Below are 11,998 nucleotides of genomic sequence, written 5' to 3' on the forward strand. Positions count from 1 at the left end.
GCATCTTGGTTGTTTCCAAGATTTGGCTATCACAAATTGTGCTGCTATAAACATAGGCACACATATATCCCTATGATATGATGTTTTCAGATCCTCCGGAAAAATTCCCAGTAGAGGAATAGCTGGTTGAAATGGGATTTCCAGTCCAACTTTTCTAAGGGGTCTCCATACTGATTTCCATAACGGCTGCACCAGTCTACATTCCCACTAGCAGTGGAGAAGGGTTCGTTTTTCCCCACAGCCTCTCCAACATTTGTTGTTGGGTGATTTCTTTATGATAGCCATTCTTTCTGGGGTGAGATGATATCTCAATGTTGTTTTAATTTGCATTTCGCGGATGGTTAGTGATGTGGAGCATTTTTTCATGTATTTATTCGCTTCTTTAATTTCATCCTTAGAGAAGCATGTGTTCATCTCGGATGCCCATTTCTGGACTGGGTTTTATAAAGCTTTTCTTTTTTTCTATATTTTTATTGTTTTATTTTTAGTAAAGTTCTGGAAGACAAAGGTTATTGAACAGCCAATTAAATGAAGTTTCATTATATATAGTCTTTTATACAAAGTTGAAAGAGAAATTAATGGCCTTGTGGAGCATTCCTAAGATACTAACATAGATAAAATTTTGATACAAAATATTTTAAAGATTTATCTTAACCTTTTTTGAATGAAAGGATTATATGCACGATAGGCTACACAGATTATTATAGAAAGTCCACATCTAAGCAAAACAGCTATCCAAGGGGAACACAAAACTTTTAAATACTGTTCCTAAGATTCTCTTTTTGTTTTTCCAAGAGATTCTATTTAACACATTAAAACTACAGAATCATTGCCTTCTAAACTTATGGAACAATGAGAGATGCGTCAAAGACAGTACCTCATTGTATAAACATATATTTGGTATACTCTATAAACAGAAGTGCAAACACAGAAATCAAACTAAGACTAAAAGGTGTCATTCCTTTAGATCTACAGTATCACCCAAAATTATTTATTTATTTATTGGCAGAACTGGGGATTGAACTCAGGCCCTTAAGCACTTATTCTACTGAGCTATCTCCCTGGCCCCATCACCCAAAATTTTCAGGTCTGCTAAAGGTGATTAGATCACGGGGTGCCCTACCTATCCGTTGATAAGTTCAGGAGCTAATGTGCTAGAAGAAGGGACCTCCTTATTCTCTGGCTGTCTGCTTCCTGGCCACCATGAGGTAAGAACCTTTTCCTCTGCTATACCACTCTGCCATCCTGTTTCTGCCTTGGACCCTGCTGACCATGAACTGAAACCCTGTGCCAAAATTAACGTTTCTTCCTTTAAGCTGTGCTGCTGGGTCTTGTGTTCAGTGAAGATCTTATTCCCTGAAAATAAGATCGGGTCTTACATTAATTTTTTTGTTCCAGCAGTGCACTAAGGCTTATTTTCATAGGATCTTTTTTGTTCATGTACCCCAATCTATATTTATGTAAAAACATCTACATTTATTCAAACATGGTCATGCCATCTTTTGAAATATCTTCCTAACTCTTCAAATTCCAAATTCCAGCTGGAGTTTTTTGCAACTCTAATTCCTGTAGAACCACTGACCCTAATTTCTCGTGTGAAGCAACAGAGTTCTCCTTAAATGAGAGCAGTTCTTGTCCATGTAGACTGCTTATGGTGCACTGTTACAACATTCAAACACAACCATATTCATTATCAAGCGTGCACATTATACATGCATTGTGTCTGTACTCCAACTGATCATTCAACAATAAGTCTCAAGGTTATCTGTTTTTATAGGTATTTATCTCTCACCAAAGGTTCCTGCCTGAGTATTTACAAATATTTAACTATAATTTTGTGGTGGACTGACAACACATAGCACCCAGTTAAACTGAATCTGTGTGGTGGTGGATGTGAAAGGCTCACCTGAGGATTGCTGCCAACAGCACATAAAAGAGAACTGGAAGGAACGATGGGGTGTTGTTGATTCTCTTGAAGAAGACTGTCACACTGTCTGTCCTGATAAAAACTCAGCACCAGAGCAGCTCAGGTTCTCACTGTAACTGAGGATGGCTGTGGATCTTTCTGGGAGAGCAGTGGTCCTTACACTGGATGTTTCTTCCTGGCACTAGTACGGATCCCTCGGTGCACTGGCACAGATCTTTCATCCTACTGGTAGACTTTCTAGCTTCTACCACAGACCTCTGGGCCTTCCCAGTACAGATCCTTGACTTGCATGACATTGTCATGGGCTCTAGGTCTCCAGCCGGACTTTCAGGACAGTGCCATGGACTCTAAGATTTCAGCTAGTTTCTTTGGGTCTCTAGTATGTGCACAGATTTCCCACACTCTTTTGCATTTGACTCAGTGAATATTAGAAAATAATCCTATAACTTACGTCTTGCATTAAATCTATTTCCCTGTAAACCCTGACTGCAAAACTTGTATTATTTATTTTACATGTTAATGCCAATATTATTCATATTTAATTATATATAAATATTATTTTATAATTTAACAAGGCCATCATGTATTTCCACTGACATACTAAATGCATGTTTGGCTGACAAGCAGTACATAAAATATATGATGGGAGGAATGTATGCTGTGTGTTAATTATTGAAACTGTCCTACCAATTTGATTTGAAACTGTCTCATTGCTATTTATCAATAAAATTATGGGAAAAAAATAACAATGAAAAAAGACACAAGAAAAAATGGCACAGGACTGTCCTACTACTAAATTTCTGTGTAAAAATTTAAAATAAAATAAAATATATGATGAATTCCACACATATCTGAGCAAAAAATACACCTAGTTTTTGTTACTTTTCAGATAGGGATGTCCCTACACATTGCTTATGTCTTGAGTTCTAGGGTTCAAGTTATCCACCTCAGCCTCCTGAGAGTAGGCACTACAGACATGTGTCTTAACTGGGGCTTATATTTGGAGTATGGTTTATAATACACTATTTTGAGCATACTAAAAAATCATGCTAGGTCTTATCTTCAGGGAAATGAAGTATGACTGAAATGTTAGAAGAAAGGGAACTTTAGGTTCCTACATGTTAAATTACCATAAAATTAGTGGCTTAAAGCACCAGCAATTTACTTTCAGGTCTGGAGGCCAGAAGTCCAAAGTCAAGGTAGCAGAACCATGCTATCTCTAAAGGTACCAGGCAAGCACCTGTCCTTGCCTCCTCCTAGCTTCTGGTATTGCTCCTTGGCTATGGCAGCATAAACTAATTTCTACCTCCATTTTCACATGACCATTTTCCTTTGTGTGCTTCTGTATTTCTTCATCCTCTTATTGAATCTAGGATCTTCACACTGTGTCATATCCTCTGCCCTTGCCTTAACCTCCCAAAGTTCTGGGGTTACGGGTATGAACCATTGTATCAGCTTTTGGCTTCCCTTCCTCTTCTAAGAATAGACATTGGATTTAGAATATACTCCAAGATGATTTCATAGTGCGATCTTGTATCTGCAAAGATCCCTTTTTAGAAGAAATCAGACAAATAAAAGACTCTTTGGGAACAACAAAAAAACTTCACTAGGGGCCAGTGAGAGAGCTCAGTAGAATAAGTGTTTGCCTAGCAAGCACAAGGGCCTGTGTTCAATCCCCAGTTCTGCAAAAAAACAAACAAACAAACAAAAAAACTTCACTAAAAAAAAATCCTGACAACCCCAAGTTCAAATTGTTTTATTTTTACTAGGTCCTTTTCTCAGAAAGAAAAAAAAAAAATTCCATTACATCATCATGAAATTCCATCATTAAAGAGTTACAAAATACATGTAAAATGCAGAGTAAAAATATTTTCCTATATAAAAATCTATTTTCCAAAACCACATTCTCCTTTAGATTTCTCCACTAACATGAATGTCATCTTTAAGCATCCTGTAGCTCTGAACACAATCTAGATGTCATCAATTAACCTCTCAGAAAAATATGTCAACACTTTCAAAATATACACTATCACTGGCCTCAACTAAGTCTCATCTCTGGCCATTGTAAGTCTTTCATAATGTAAAATTCTCCAGTGGCTTCACCAAAGTTAAAACTCAAAATCTGTTCTCTCCTTTTTATACTCTTTACAAACACACAAGCCTTCTTGGGTTCTGAAACAGATCAAGCACATCCCCATCTTTCTGCTCCCTGTTCGTTTCATCCACATAGCTATAAGCCTGAACCCTGTTACTTCTCTGCTCAAATGTCAGAATGTTTTCTTGACAACCCCAGCTAAATGAGCACTACTTTTTTTCCCTCACCTTTCTAAACTATTCTTTAGAAACAATCTGATAAAGTAATCATGCTTTGCATTATCTTTATCACACTAGAATGTTCCATAAAACCATTTTTTGCTTTACTGCTATCCATACAGCACTGGGAGCAATACTTAAAATATATGATGAATTCCACAAGAATCTGAGCAAAGAATACATATAGTTTTTGTTACTTTTCAAGTAACATTTCCCCAAATTACTTTCTATTAACAATTTTCTTAAGGTAAACCTTAGCAAGGTAAACAAACTAGTTCCCTGTTAATAGATGGGAGAAAAAGAGCTAAAGACCAGTCTTATTTAGACCAATCCAACTACTCTTTCTTCTCCTCAAACTGTCAACAGGACCACTGCTTTCCCACTATCCAGACTATTCTGTAGGATGATGGAGATGTCCCTACATATTGTTCATGTCATCCTTCCACCTCAGCCTCCTGAGAGTAGGCATTACCAACATGTGTACTGCACCTACCATGAATAAACCTATTTTGAAATGGCAATAATAATTTACTCCTGTATTTTTCCTTTTCAAATATCCCTCCTCCATTACATGAGAAATATAAAGACCATTTCCCCAAATTACTTTCTATTAACAATTTTCTTCTTAAGGTAAACCTTAGCAAGGTAAACAAATTAGTTCCCTGTTAATAGATGGGAGAAAAAGAGCTAAAGACCAGTCTTATTTAGACCAATCCAACTATTCTTTCTTCTCCTCAAACTGTCAACAGGACCACTGCTTTCCCACTATCCAGACTATTCTGTAGGATGAATGGTTTCAGGAGTTAGGGTCACCAGGGATGGAACGTGGATTGCACCTGCCAGTGTATCTATCTTTCCCCGTAAAGTATCTAAAAGTTACTTCCACTATTAGTTATTGCACTAATACTGTACACTGAAAAAGTGTCAAGTAAATTTAGAAAAAGATAAACAAAATTGAGCAGGTTTCTTGCATGGAGGGCATGAATTTTCAGATTCTTAAAGTTTCATGTGCAATGTAAATTTCTAAAATAGAATCACATTATACGCTGCAGTGGAAAGTTATTATTTTAACCCAAACTTATTCTTTCTCTTAATTTGGACTCTGTGACATTTATTTCATTCAATGCTATCCTGGAGAAAGGGCCCTTAAAACCAGTAAGGAATATGAAAGAAAGGACAAATGTTACTAAAGATCTTCCTTATAATCTTTTCATTCATTATACTCTTCATTCTGAGCTGTCTCAAAAATTTAGGCAGTCTGGCTTACTAAAAACATTTTTAACTTCAGATATCAAGGAAGTTTTGAAAAGGAGACTTGGTAATTGAATTACATTATAATTAAAATAGTGTGTGCAGAAGATTGGGAGTAAGTCTTGGTGAAAAATGACAAAAATTAATAAGTTTCCAAAAATAACATAAAAATGAGACCAATGCACTCTATATTCCCTCCATTCATATATTCTTTTATACCACTTCCTTCAAAATAAGAATGGGGGAAAAGAATGGGATCAGTGAGACAGAAAAAAAAAAAGGTGTGAGTTTCAAAATTGTATTTACATTTCAAGGGAAAACTATAATTCTAGCTAACAGACCCACACTGCAAAGAAAGTAGGTCAGTAGGAGCACTTTATACTATGATAAACGATATAAATTTATAGCCTTTCAGATGTACACATTGCTCCTCTAATGATCATTCTCTTCTTCCATCATTTTCCTATATCCCTGGTGGGAACCCTCCTTCCCTTACTACTACGTCTACACATGCCACCTTTCCTCTTTATTTATTTATGTATTTTATCTTTTTTTTTTTTTTTTTTCTGAGACAAAATCTCATTATCTCTGGGTTAAACTCACAGCAATACTGCTTCAGAGTCAATGCGGAGATTATAGGCCTGTGCTACCACCCTAGGCTATTTCCCTTTCTTAAAACCACTTTCTAATCCTTTTCATTCTTTTTGCATATCAGTGCCAGTTTACAACCTTGAATTCTAACATTTTACAGAATATCTTTATAGACATCCAAAGTTAGGGGGCAGAAGTTGAACTAGTTATAGCACTAACATCAAAGAAACTCCTGAAGTTTAGAAAAGGGCTATCTGGGATATTTTCAACTGCACTCTCCTTGAGAGATAAACAATGCTACCTTCAAACTGAATCTCACAACAATCCTAAATTCTTTGAAACTAAAAATAGTTCTCTTGTCTCATCTGCTAGCAGATGGTCAGACTATTTTTAATTCAGGATTCTCCAGAGCAGCAGTGGATCAGACTAAGCTAGGGCAGCCTAGACACCCTTACTTTGCACAGCTCAAAGTTCACAGCAGAAAACTCTAAGAAGACAGGTACCAAGAGAAGCCAACCAGGAGTTACTACTGAGCCTGAGGGCTTCACATCAGCTTTATTAATTAATTAATTAATTAATTATTTGGTACAGCTCAGACTTGTAGTGATCCTCCTGTCTCAGCCTCCCCAGCACTGGGACTACAGGTATGCACTACCACACCCAGTTTTGGTGGCCAGCATGGCACGCACGCAGTACCAGGGATGGAACCCAGATCTTTGTGCTTGCCAGCAGGCGGTTAAACTGCCAAGCTATCTCCCCAGCCCTTCAAAACAACTTTAACAATGAAATGGGTGTCATTTTCTAAAGCCATTCAACATAAAATCGGACAAGTAGGAAAATTTGAAGTAAGCCTTAAATAATTCTGTATACCTTTTAAATATGTATTTTTATTTCATGAAAATAAAAATTACTTTATGTAATATCTTTAAAAATGGGTTTTGTTTTAATAAAAAACTCCAGATATTTTCTAAAAGTTATACTTCTAGGCCAAAAAATGTCCTTATGAAAATATGCTATATTCAACAACGGAACTTAAAAAAAATTGGGGTATAACTATGAATGTCCATTTTGTATCTGTGTATTCAAAGTGGTTGGGGTAGATATATAGTTGCATTCTCTTAATGAATGGAATGATTTGTTCTAATGGTGTTTGTAAGTAGGATCACAAGTCCGCATCTTGTACAGCAATTAACCACTGAGAAGAATGTATGCAGTGTATTATTTGTTGAAACTGTACTTTCGATTTGATTTGAAACTGTCTCATTGCTATATGTTTATCAATAAAACTTTGAAAAGAAAAAAAAAGAAAATATGCTAAGCTATAATTTCACAAATATTTACAGAAAACTCATTTTTAATTGGTTATTTTCTTTTTCTTTTTTTTTTTAAAGGTAGTTGAGTTGATTTCGAATACCAGTTATCATGAGAATAAGGTGATTTTTCAAACACCAAAAAAATGGCTGAAAGTCTCATATACCACATAATTTTGTCTTCTGTCCATTTCCCTTCATCTCCATGTTAGTATTAAATAATTGTATGAGGGGAGAGAAAAAACAGGCAGGCATATTTAGAAGGGTTATAACAAAACCAGGCATGGCAGCACATACCTGTAACACCTGGTACTGAGTAGGCAGAGCCAAGAAGATTACAAATTTAAAGCTATTCTGAGTAATTTTGACCTGTGTCAAAACAGAAATTAAAAACAAAAAAAGCTGGGGGTGTGACTGAGTGGTTGAATGCTTGCCTCACATATAAAAGGCCCTAGGTTTGGTTCCCGATACCACCAAATTAAAAAAAATTAAAAAATAAAGAGGAAAGGTTATTAACAGTGGCCACTAAATGACCTCTGTACCTCCACCATCCAATCTCAATACACTCTTGACCTATAGGCCAACAATGACTAAACAACCAATCCATTCCTGTTTGTTTTCCCATCAGACAGTATACACAGTATCAAGAAACTAACTATAGGGGGCCCTGGCACAAGTCTAACAGTACAGAGGAAAGAGCTATGAGTTTCCAGGGACAACACATATTTGAGGATTTCTACTTATTGCAAGATTTTAAACTTTCTGCAAAAATGAAATGGGTTATTCCATTGATTTATGTTTGAGTGATAATGTAGATAGATGACTGGAAAGGAATTCACTATCATGAGATTACACACTGAGAATTTATAGTAAGGTAAATGGAACTTTTATGAAATACAGAGAAAATACCTTATACATTTTAAGTATAGAAAATATCCTGCTGCCTAGCCCCTGCATGAGTAGGCACAGTCCACAAAATAAGCTTCTGCTAACTGTATGGAAAGGACAAAAAAAGTACACTTGAACACCTAGGTAGAGCTGGCACACACAGCACCATGTAAGTTCTACATCTAGAAATGACAGGGACCCATTTAAAGAGCTACAGGCCCACCAAAGATGTCAATCAAAAAAGCTAAATGCACAAGTTAACAGAAAAGTATATTCACATTCATAGCACATTAGAGGGGATGCAGCCATATAATCACTAAGTTTAAGACTCTAGTTTTACTGAAAAGGAATTTAAGGACCAGGAACTTGCCTAACACTGCTATGGAACAGAACTGGGATCCCAAACTTTCATTCTCATGAGCTGTGTCAATTAAAACATGTTTATGTATTTTGGAGAGGAGAAAATATGTATGTATAAATACAAATTGTATTTTATTTCTTTAGCTATTTAAAAATAACATTAAACATGGAAAATCTCAGTTCTCTAAATTAAAACTTTAATTTGAATCTTTTATGTTCCTTATCCTGACAAGTACTCATAGATCAACATATAACAATTCTAAAAATCCTAGTATCACTCCCTCCTTCATATTACTCCAAAAATTATTCCATTCAGGACCCAGGTATAAATTAAATTTCTCATACTACAGAACTATCTTCTCACATATCTGGAACAGTCTTGTTAGGGACACCAGTAATAAAATGGGAACTTCAACTACACTACAAATTCCAATTTTTTGTTTTGTTTTTTGAGTCAGGGTCTTGTTATGCAGTTCAGGCTGGCCTTAAGCTCACTTTGTAGCCCTGGCTGGTCTTGAACTCATAATAATCCTACTGCCTCAGCCTCCCAAGTGCAGGATCACAGGTGTGTGTCATCATGCCAACCAATTCCAATAGTTTCAAGCTATGTTCTTCATATCAACAATTTTAAGAATCAAAAAAACCATATCACTTATTGTAACAAGTTAAATAGTAATAATCTATTTAATAATCAGAAACAAAAAATAAAGTTGCTTTTTATCTGCATTAAACCCTTACTTAAGCATACATTTAAGTTATGAGTTTTCTTTGCACCTTAAAAGAACTTTTCCCCCAAAGCTCATTCAACAAGTTTCAGTTCTTTTCCATTTGACTTAACTCCATTTCTAGTATAAAATATAAGTAAACATTACGAATATAGTGTTAAATGTTGTTTGCTCCTTCGATTAATGCAAAACATCTGTCAGTGTTCCCCTTTTAACAATACCTTTAACAATGCCTACTTTGGCTAAAGGTATTGTTAGGATTTTTCCTGCTTCCGGGCTTCATTACACTAGATCTCTTCCCTCTGAACTATAAATCACAATCGAAGCCTAGGAGCAGCTGTCACTGTCCAGACATGTGGTTAGTGGGTGTCACTGTCTTTTTCATTTTCTTCATTTCAATCCCTCCTTTTCCACATTACCTAAAACCAATTTATCTGAAGGTTTATATCCTTCCTTGTTTTCACACCGCCACCCCTTTTCTTAACCTCTCTCTGCTTGTTCTTCCAGGTCAATCCAGCTACACAGTACTGTACTGTTCTGTGGCAGAGGCGGAAGGATGTCAGAACGGACTGGGACTGCACCTCCTACAAACCAACCCCTTCTTGAGACTGTCAACAAGGGAACTTCAGCTTCTCTTCCCAAAGTATCACACCAACCGATAAAGTTATTGTAATCAGAATAACACGGAACCCTTTCCCTGCCGAATCTTGACATACCGGCCCCACCTCAATCTTCAAGCTAATAAACAACAGCTCACCCTCTGCTTCCTCACAAAGGGTGGTATCCTGTCCGCACCGTGCGGTCCACCTACAAAATCCTCTCCAACCCTGCCGCGTTCCCTAGCCCGGCTGGCTGCCCTTCCTCCTCCACCCCTACTGTGCCAGCCGAGTTACTGTCAACTCCAGGCAGGCGGCAGGCGGCAGGCTGGTCCGCGGGGCCAGGGCGGCCGGCGGCACAGAGCCGGGACAAGCCCCCGGCGCCCCGACCTCCCGCAGCCGCCCCTCCCCCGCGCCTCCCCCAGCTCACCTAACGCCACCTCGCAGGCTTTGCGCAGCTGGGAGTGATGCGCCTTCTTCACTTCCTTGTCGGCCAAAATCTTCTCCAGGGCCCGGGTCAGAAACATGTTCTTCGTTTTCTTCCCTTCATACATGGACGCAGAGAAGGAGGCGGCGGCCGTCCGACCCGTAGCTCCCAGGGCTGGAGGAGGGGAGGAGAAGGCAGACAGGAGAGAAAGGACTGGAGGTGGAGGTGGGGGAGAGGAGGCGTGGAGGGCAGCGGCAGCACCAGGAAGGGGCGGGCGAGCGGGGCCGGGCGCCGCGCCGGCGAGCGCGTCGAGGTCCCCGGCGCCTCCGAAGGCCGCCCTCGAGAGCCGCGCCTGCCGGGCCTCCGCTTCCTTTGCCCGGGGGTCGCTTCCTGGTCGCCCCTCTCACTTGTCCCTCTGGCTCGCCGGCGAGTAGGGAGCCCGGTGCGGGCGACCGTCTTCTGGGGCTGAGGCTGCGGTGGGGACGACTCAGAGGCCCGGCGAGGGCAGGGCTGCTCCGGCTGCTGTGGGGATTAGCGCCCGCCACGGCCGCGGACTGGCTTCCATCACCGCCGACCTGCCCCGGCCGCCATGTTGGGAGGAAACGACGCGTCACGCAGCGGCCGAACGGCTGCAGAGGAGGAAGCGGCGGCGGCGGCGCCGCCTGCCCAGAGCTGCCGTGGCGCCCGGAGGCAGGGGGCGGAGGGCGGCGCGCGTGGCGGGGCCCGAGCCGCAGCGCTACGGCGGCCCGGCGGGGTCTCGCCGCCTCCTGCGTTCGTCTACGGGCGGCGTGGGGCGTGGCGGGCGCCCTGCGGCTCCGAAACTCGCCCGCGGTGCTCCTCCCGGCGGCCGGGCGGCCGAACCGGAGACCCCGGTCCTGCCTAGTCCAGCGGGTTTGATAGCAGTGCCTGCTGCTCTGCACCGGCGTCTCTGGCTTTTGGGAGATCCCGTCCGAGGGAGCGCAGTCTTCCTCAGAGAAACGACAGCGTCGCCCATTCTCAGTCCCGCCGGGTTCCACCTGCCGCGAGAGGACTCAAAATTCCGTTTCTATGCACACGAAATTGCTGTCCAGGACCGTGCCCTCCGACTGCCCCGGCGAGGATTCTCTGCTGGGAAAAGTAAGCTAAAAATCAGTTGACAAGCATTCAGAAATGTTTCTTCTCTCTGTAGGATAAGTACATACACTTTAGATTTCGGCTTTCTTCTCAACTGACTCTAAAGTGTAAGCTTCTAAATTTGTGTCATTTTTAGGAAAATGGATGCACTTTGAAGACGGAAATGTGGAGTGAAATCAGACACACAAGTTTAAATATTGCATGGTTTCTTTTACATAAGGAACTCAAGTATAAATAGAAGAGCAAAATAAAAAGTTATAAGGAACAGATCTTTGCAGATTTGAGGGGAAGAGATGGAAGAAGAGGAAAGGGGACATAAAAATTAAGATGTGTTATTTATATGTTATGTAAGTGTACAACCCTCCTGGTTGAATGTAGCGCAAATATGTACTAATAAAATTTTTTTTTTAAATTATGTTTTTAAAACTAGGCTTTGGAACACAAAACAGGTGTGTGCTTTTGACTGATCCCTTAAAGAACTCTTATTTCACAAGAAA

The 11,998-nt window shown here is 40.0% G+C and overlaps 2 protein-coding genes across 2 annotated transcripts in view; one reads left to right on the plus strand and one right to left on the minus strand.

The window, feature by feature from the left end:
* Positions 1-10,888, minus strand: part of Arfgef1 (ADP ribosylation factor guanine nucleotide exchange factor 1) — a 156,044-nt gene extending 145,156 nt beyond the window's left edge. Inside the window, exon 1 of the mRNA XM_004637529.1 lies at positions 10,392-10,888. Within this exon, the coding sequence (XP_004637586.1) occupies positions 10,392-10,515 (124 nt within the window). The 5' untranslated portion in view covers positions 10,516-10,888. The remainder of the gene's footprint in view (positions 1-10,391) is intronic.
* On the plus strand, positions 10,514-11,675 carry LOC111818434. The gene is made up of 3 exons (XM_023722389.1): positions 10,514-10,549; positions 10,823-11,504; positions 11,638-11,675. Exons 1-3 carry the CDS (start codon positions 10,514-10,516, stop codon positions 11,673-11,675), a joined length of 756 nt encoding a protein of 251 aa, XP_023578157.1.
* Positions 11,676-11,998: the final 323 nt, after the last annotated feature.

The sequence above is a fragment of the Octodon degus genome, unplaced genomic scaffold, assembly GCF_000260255.1.
Source record: "Octodon degus isolate 3935 unplaced genomic scaffold, OctDeg1.0 scaffold00091, whole genome shotgun sequence".
NCBI classification, from domain to species: Eukaryota; Metazoa; Chordata; class Mammalia; order Rodentia; family Octodontidae; genus Octodon; species Octodon degus.

Excerpts from the sequence above, each read along its gene's own strand:
- LOC111818434 (XM_023722389.1), top strand. The coding sequence starts at position 10,514 with ATGGACGCAGAGAAGGAGGCGGCGGCCGTCCGACCC. Across the intron at positions 10,550-10,822 it reads AGGCGGCGGCCGTCCGACCC|GGAGCCCGGTGCGGGCGACC; the intron begins GTAGCTCCCAGG and ends GCCGGCGAGTAG. Across the intron at positions 11,505-11,637 it reads AGGATTCTCTGCTGGGAAAA|GAAAATGGATGCACTTTGAA; the intron begins GTAAGCTAAAAA and ends TGTCATTTTTAG.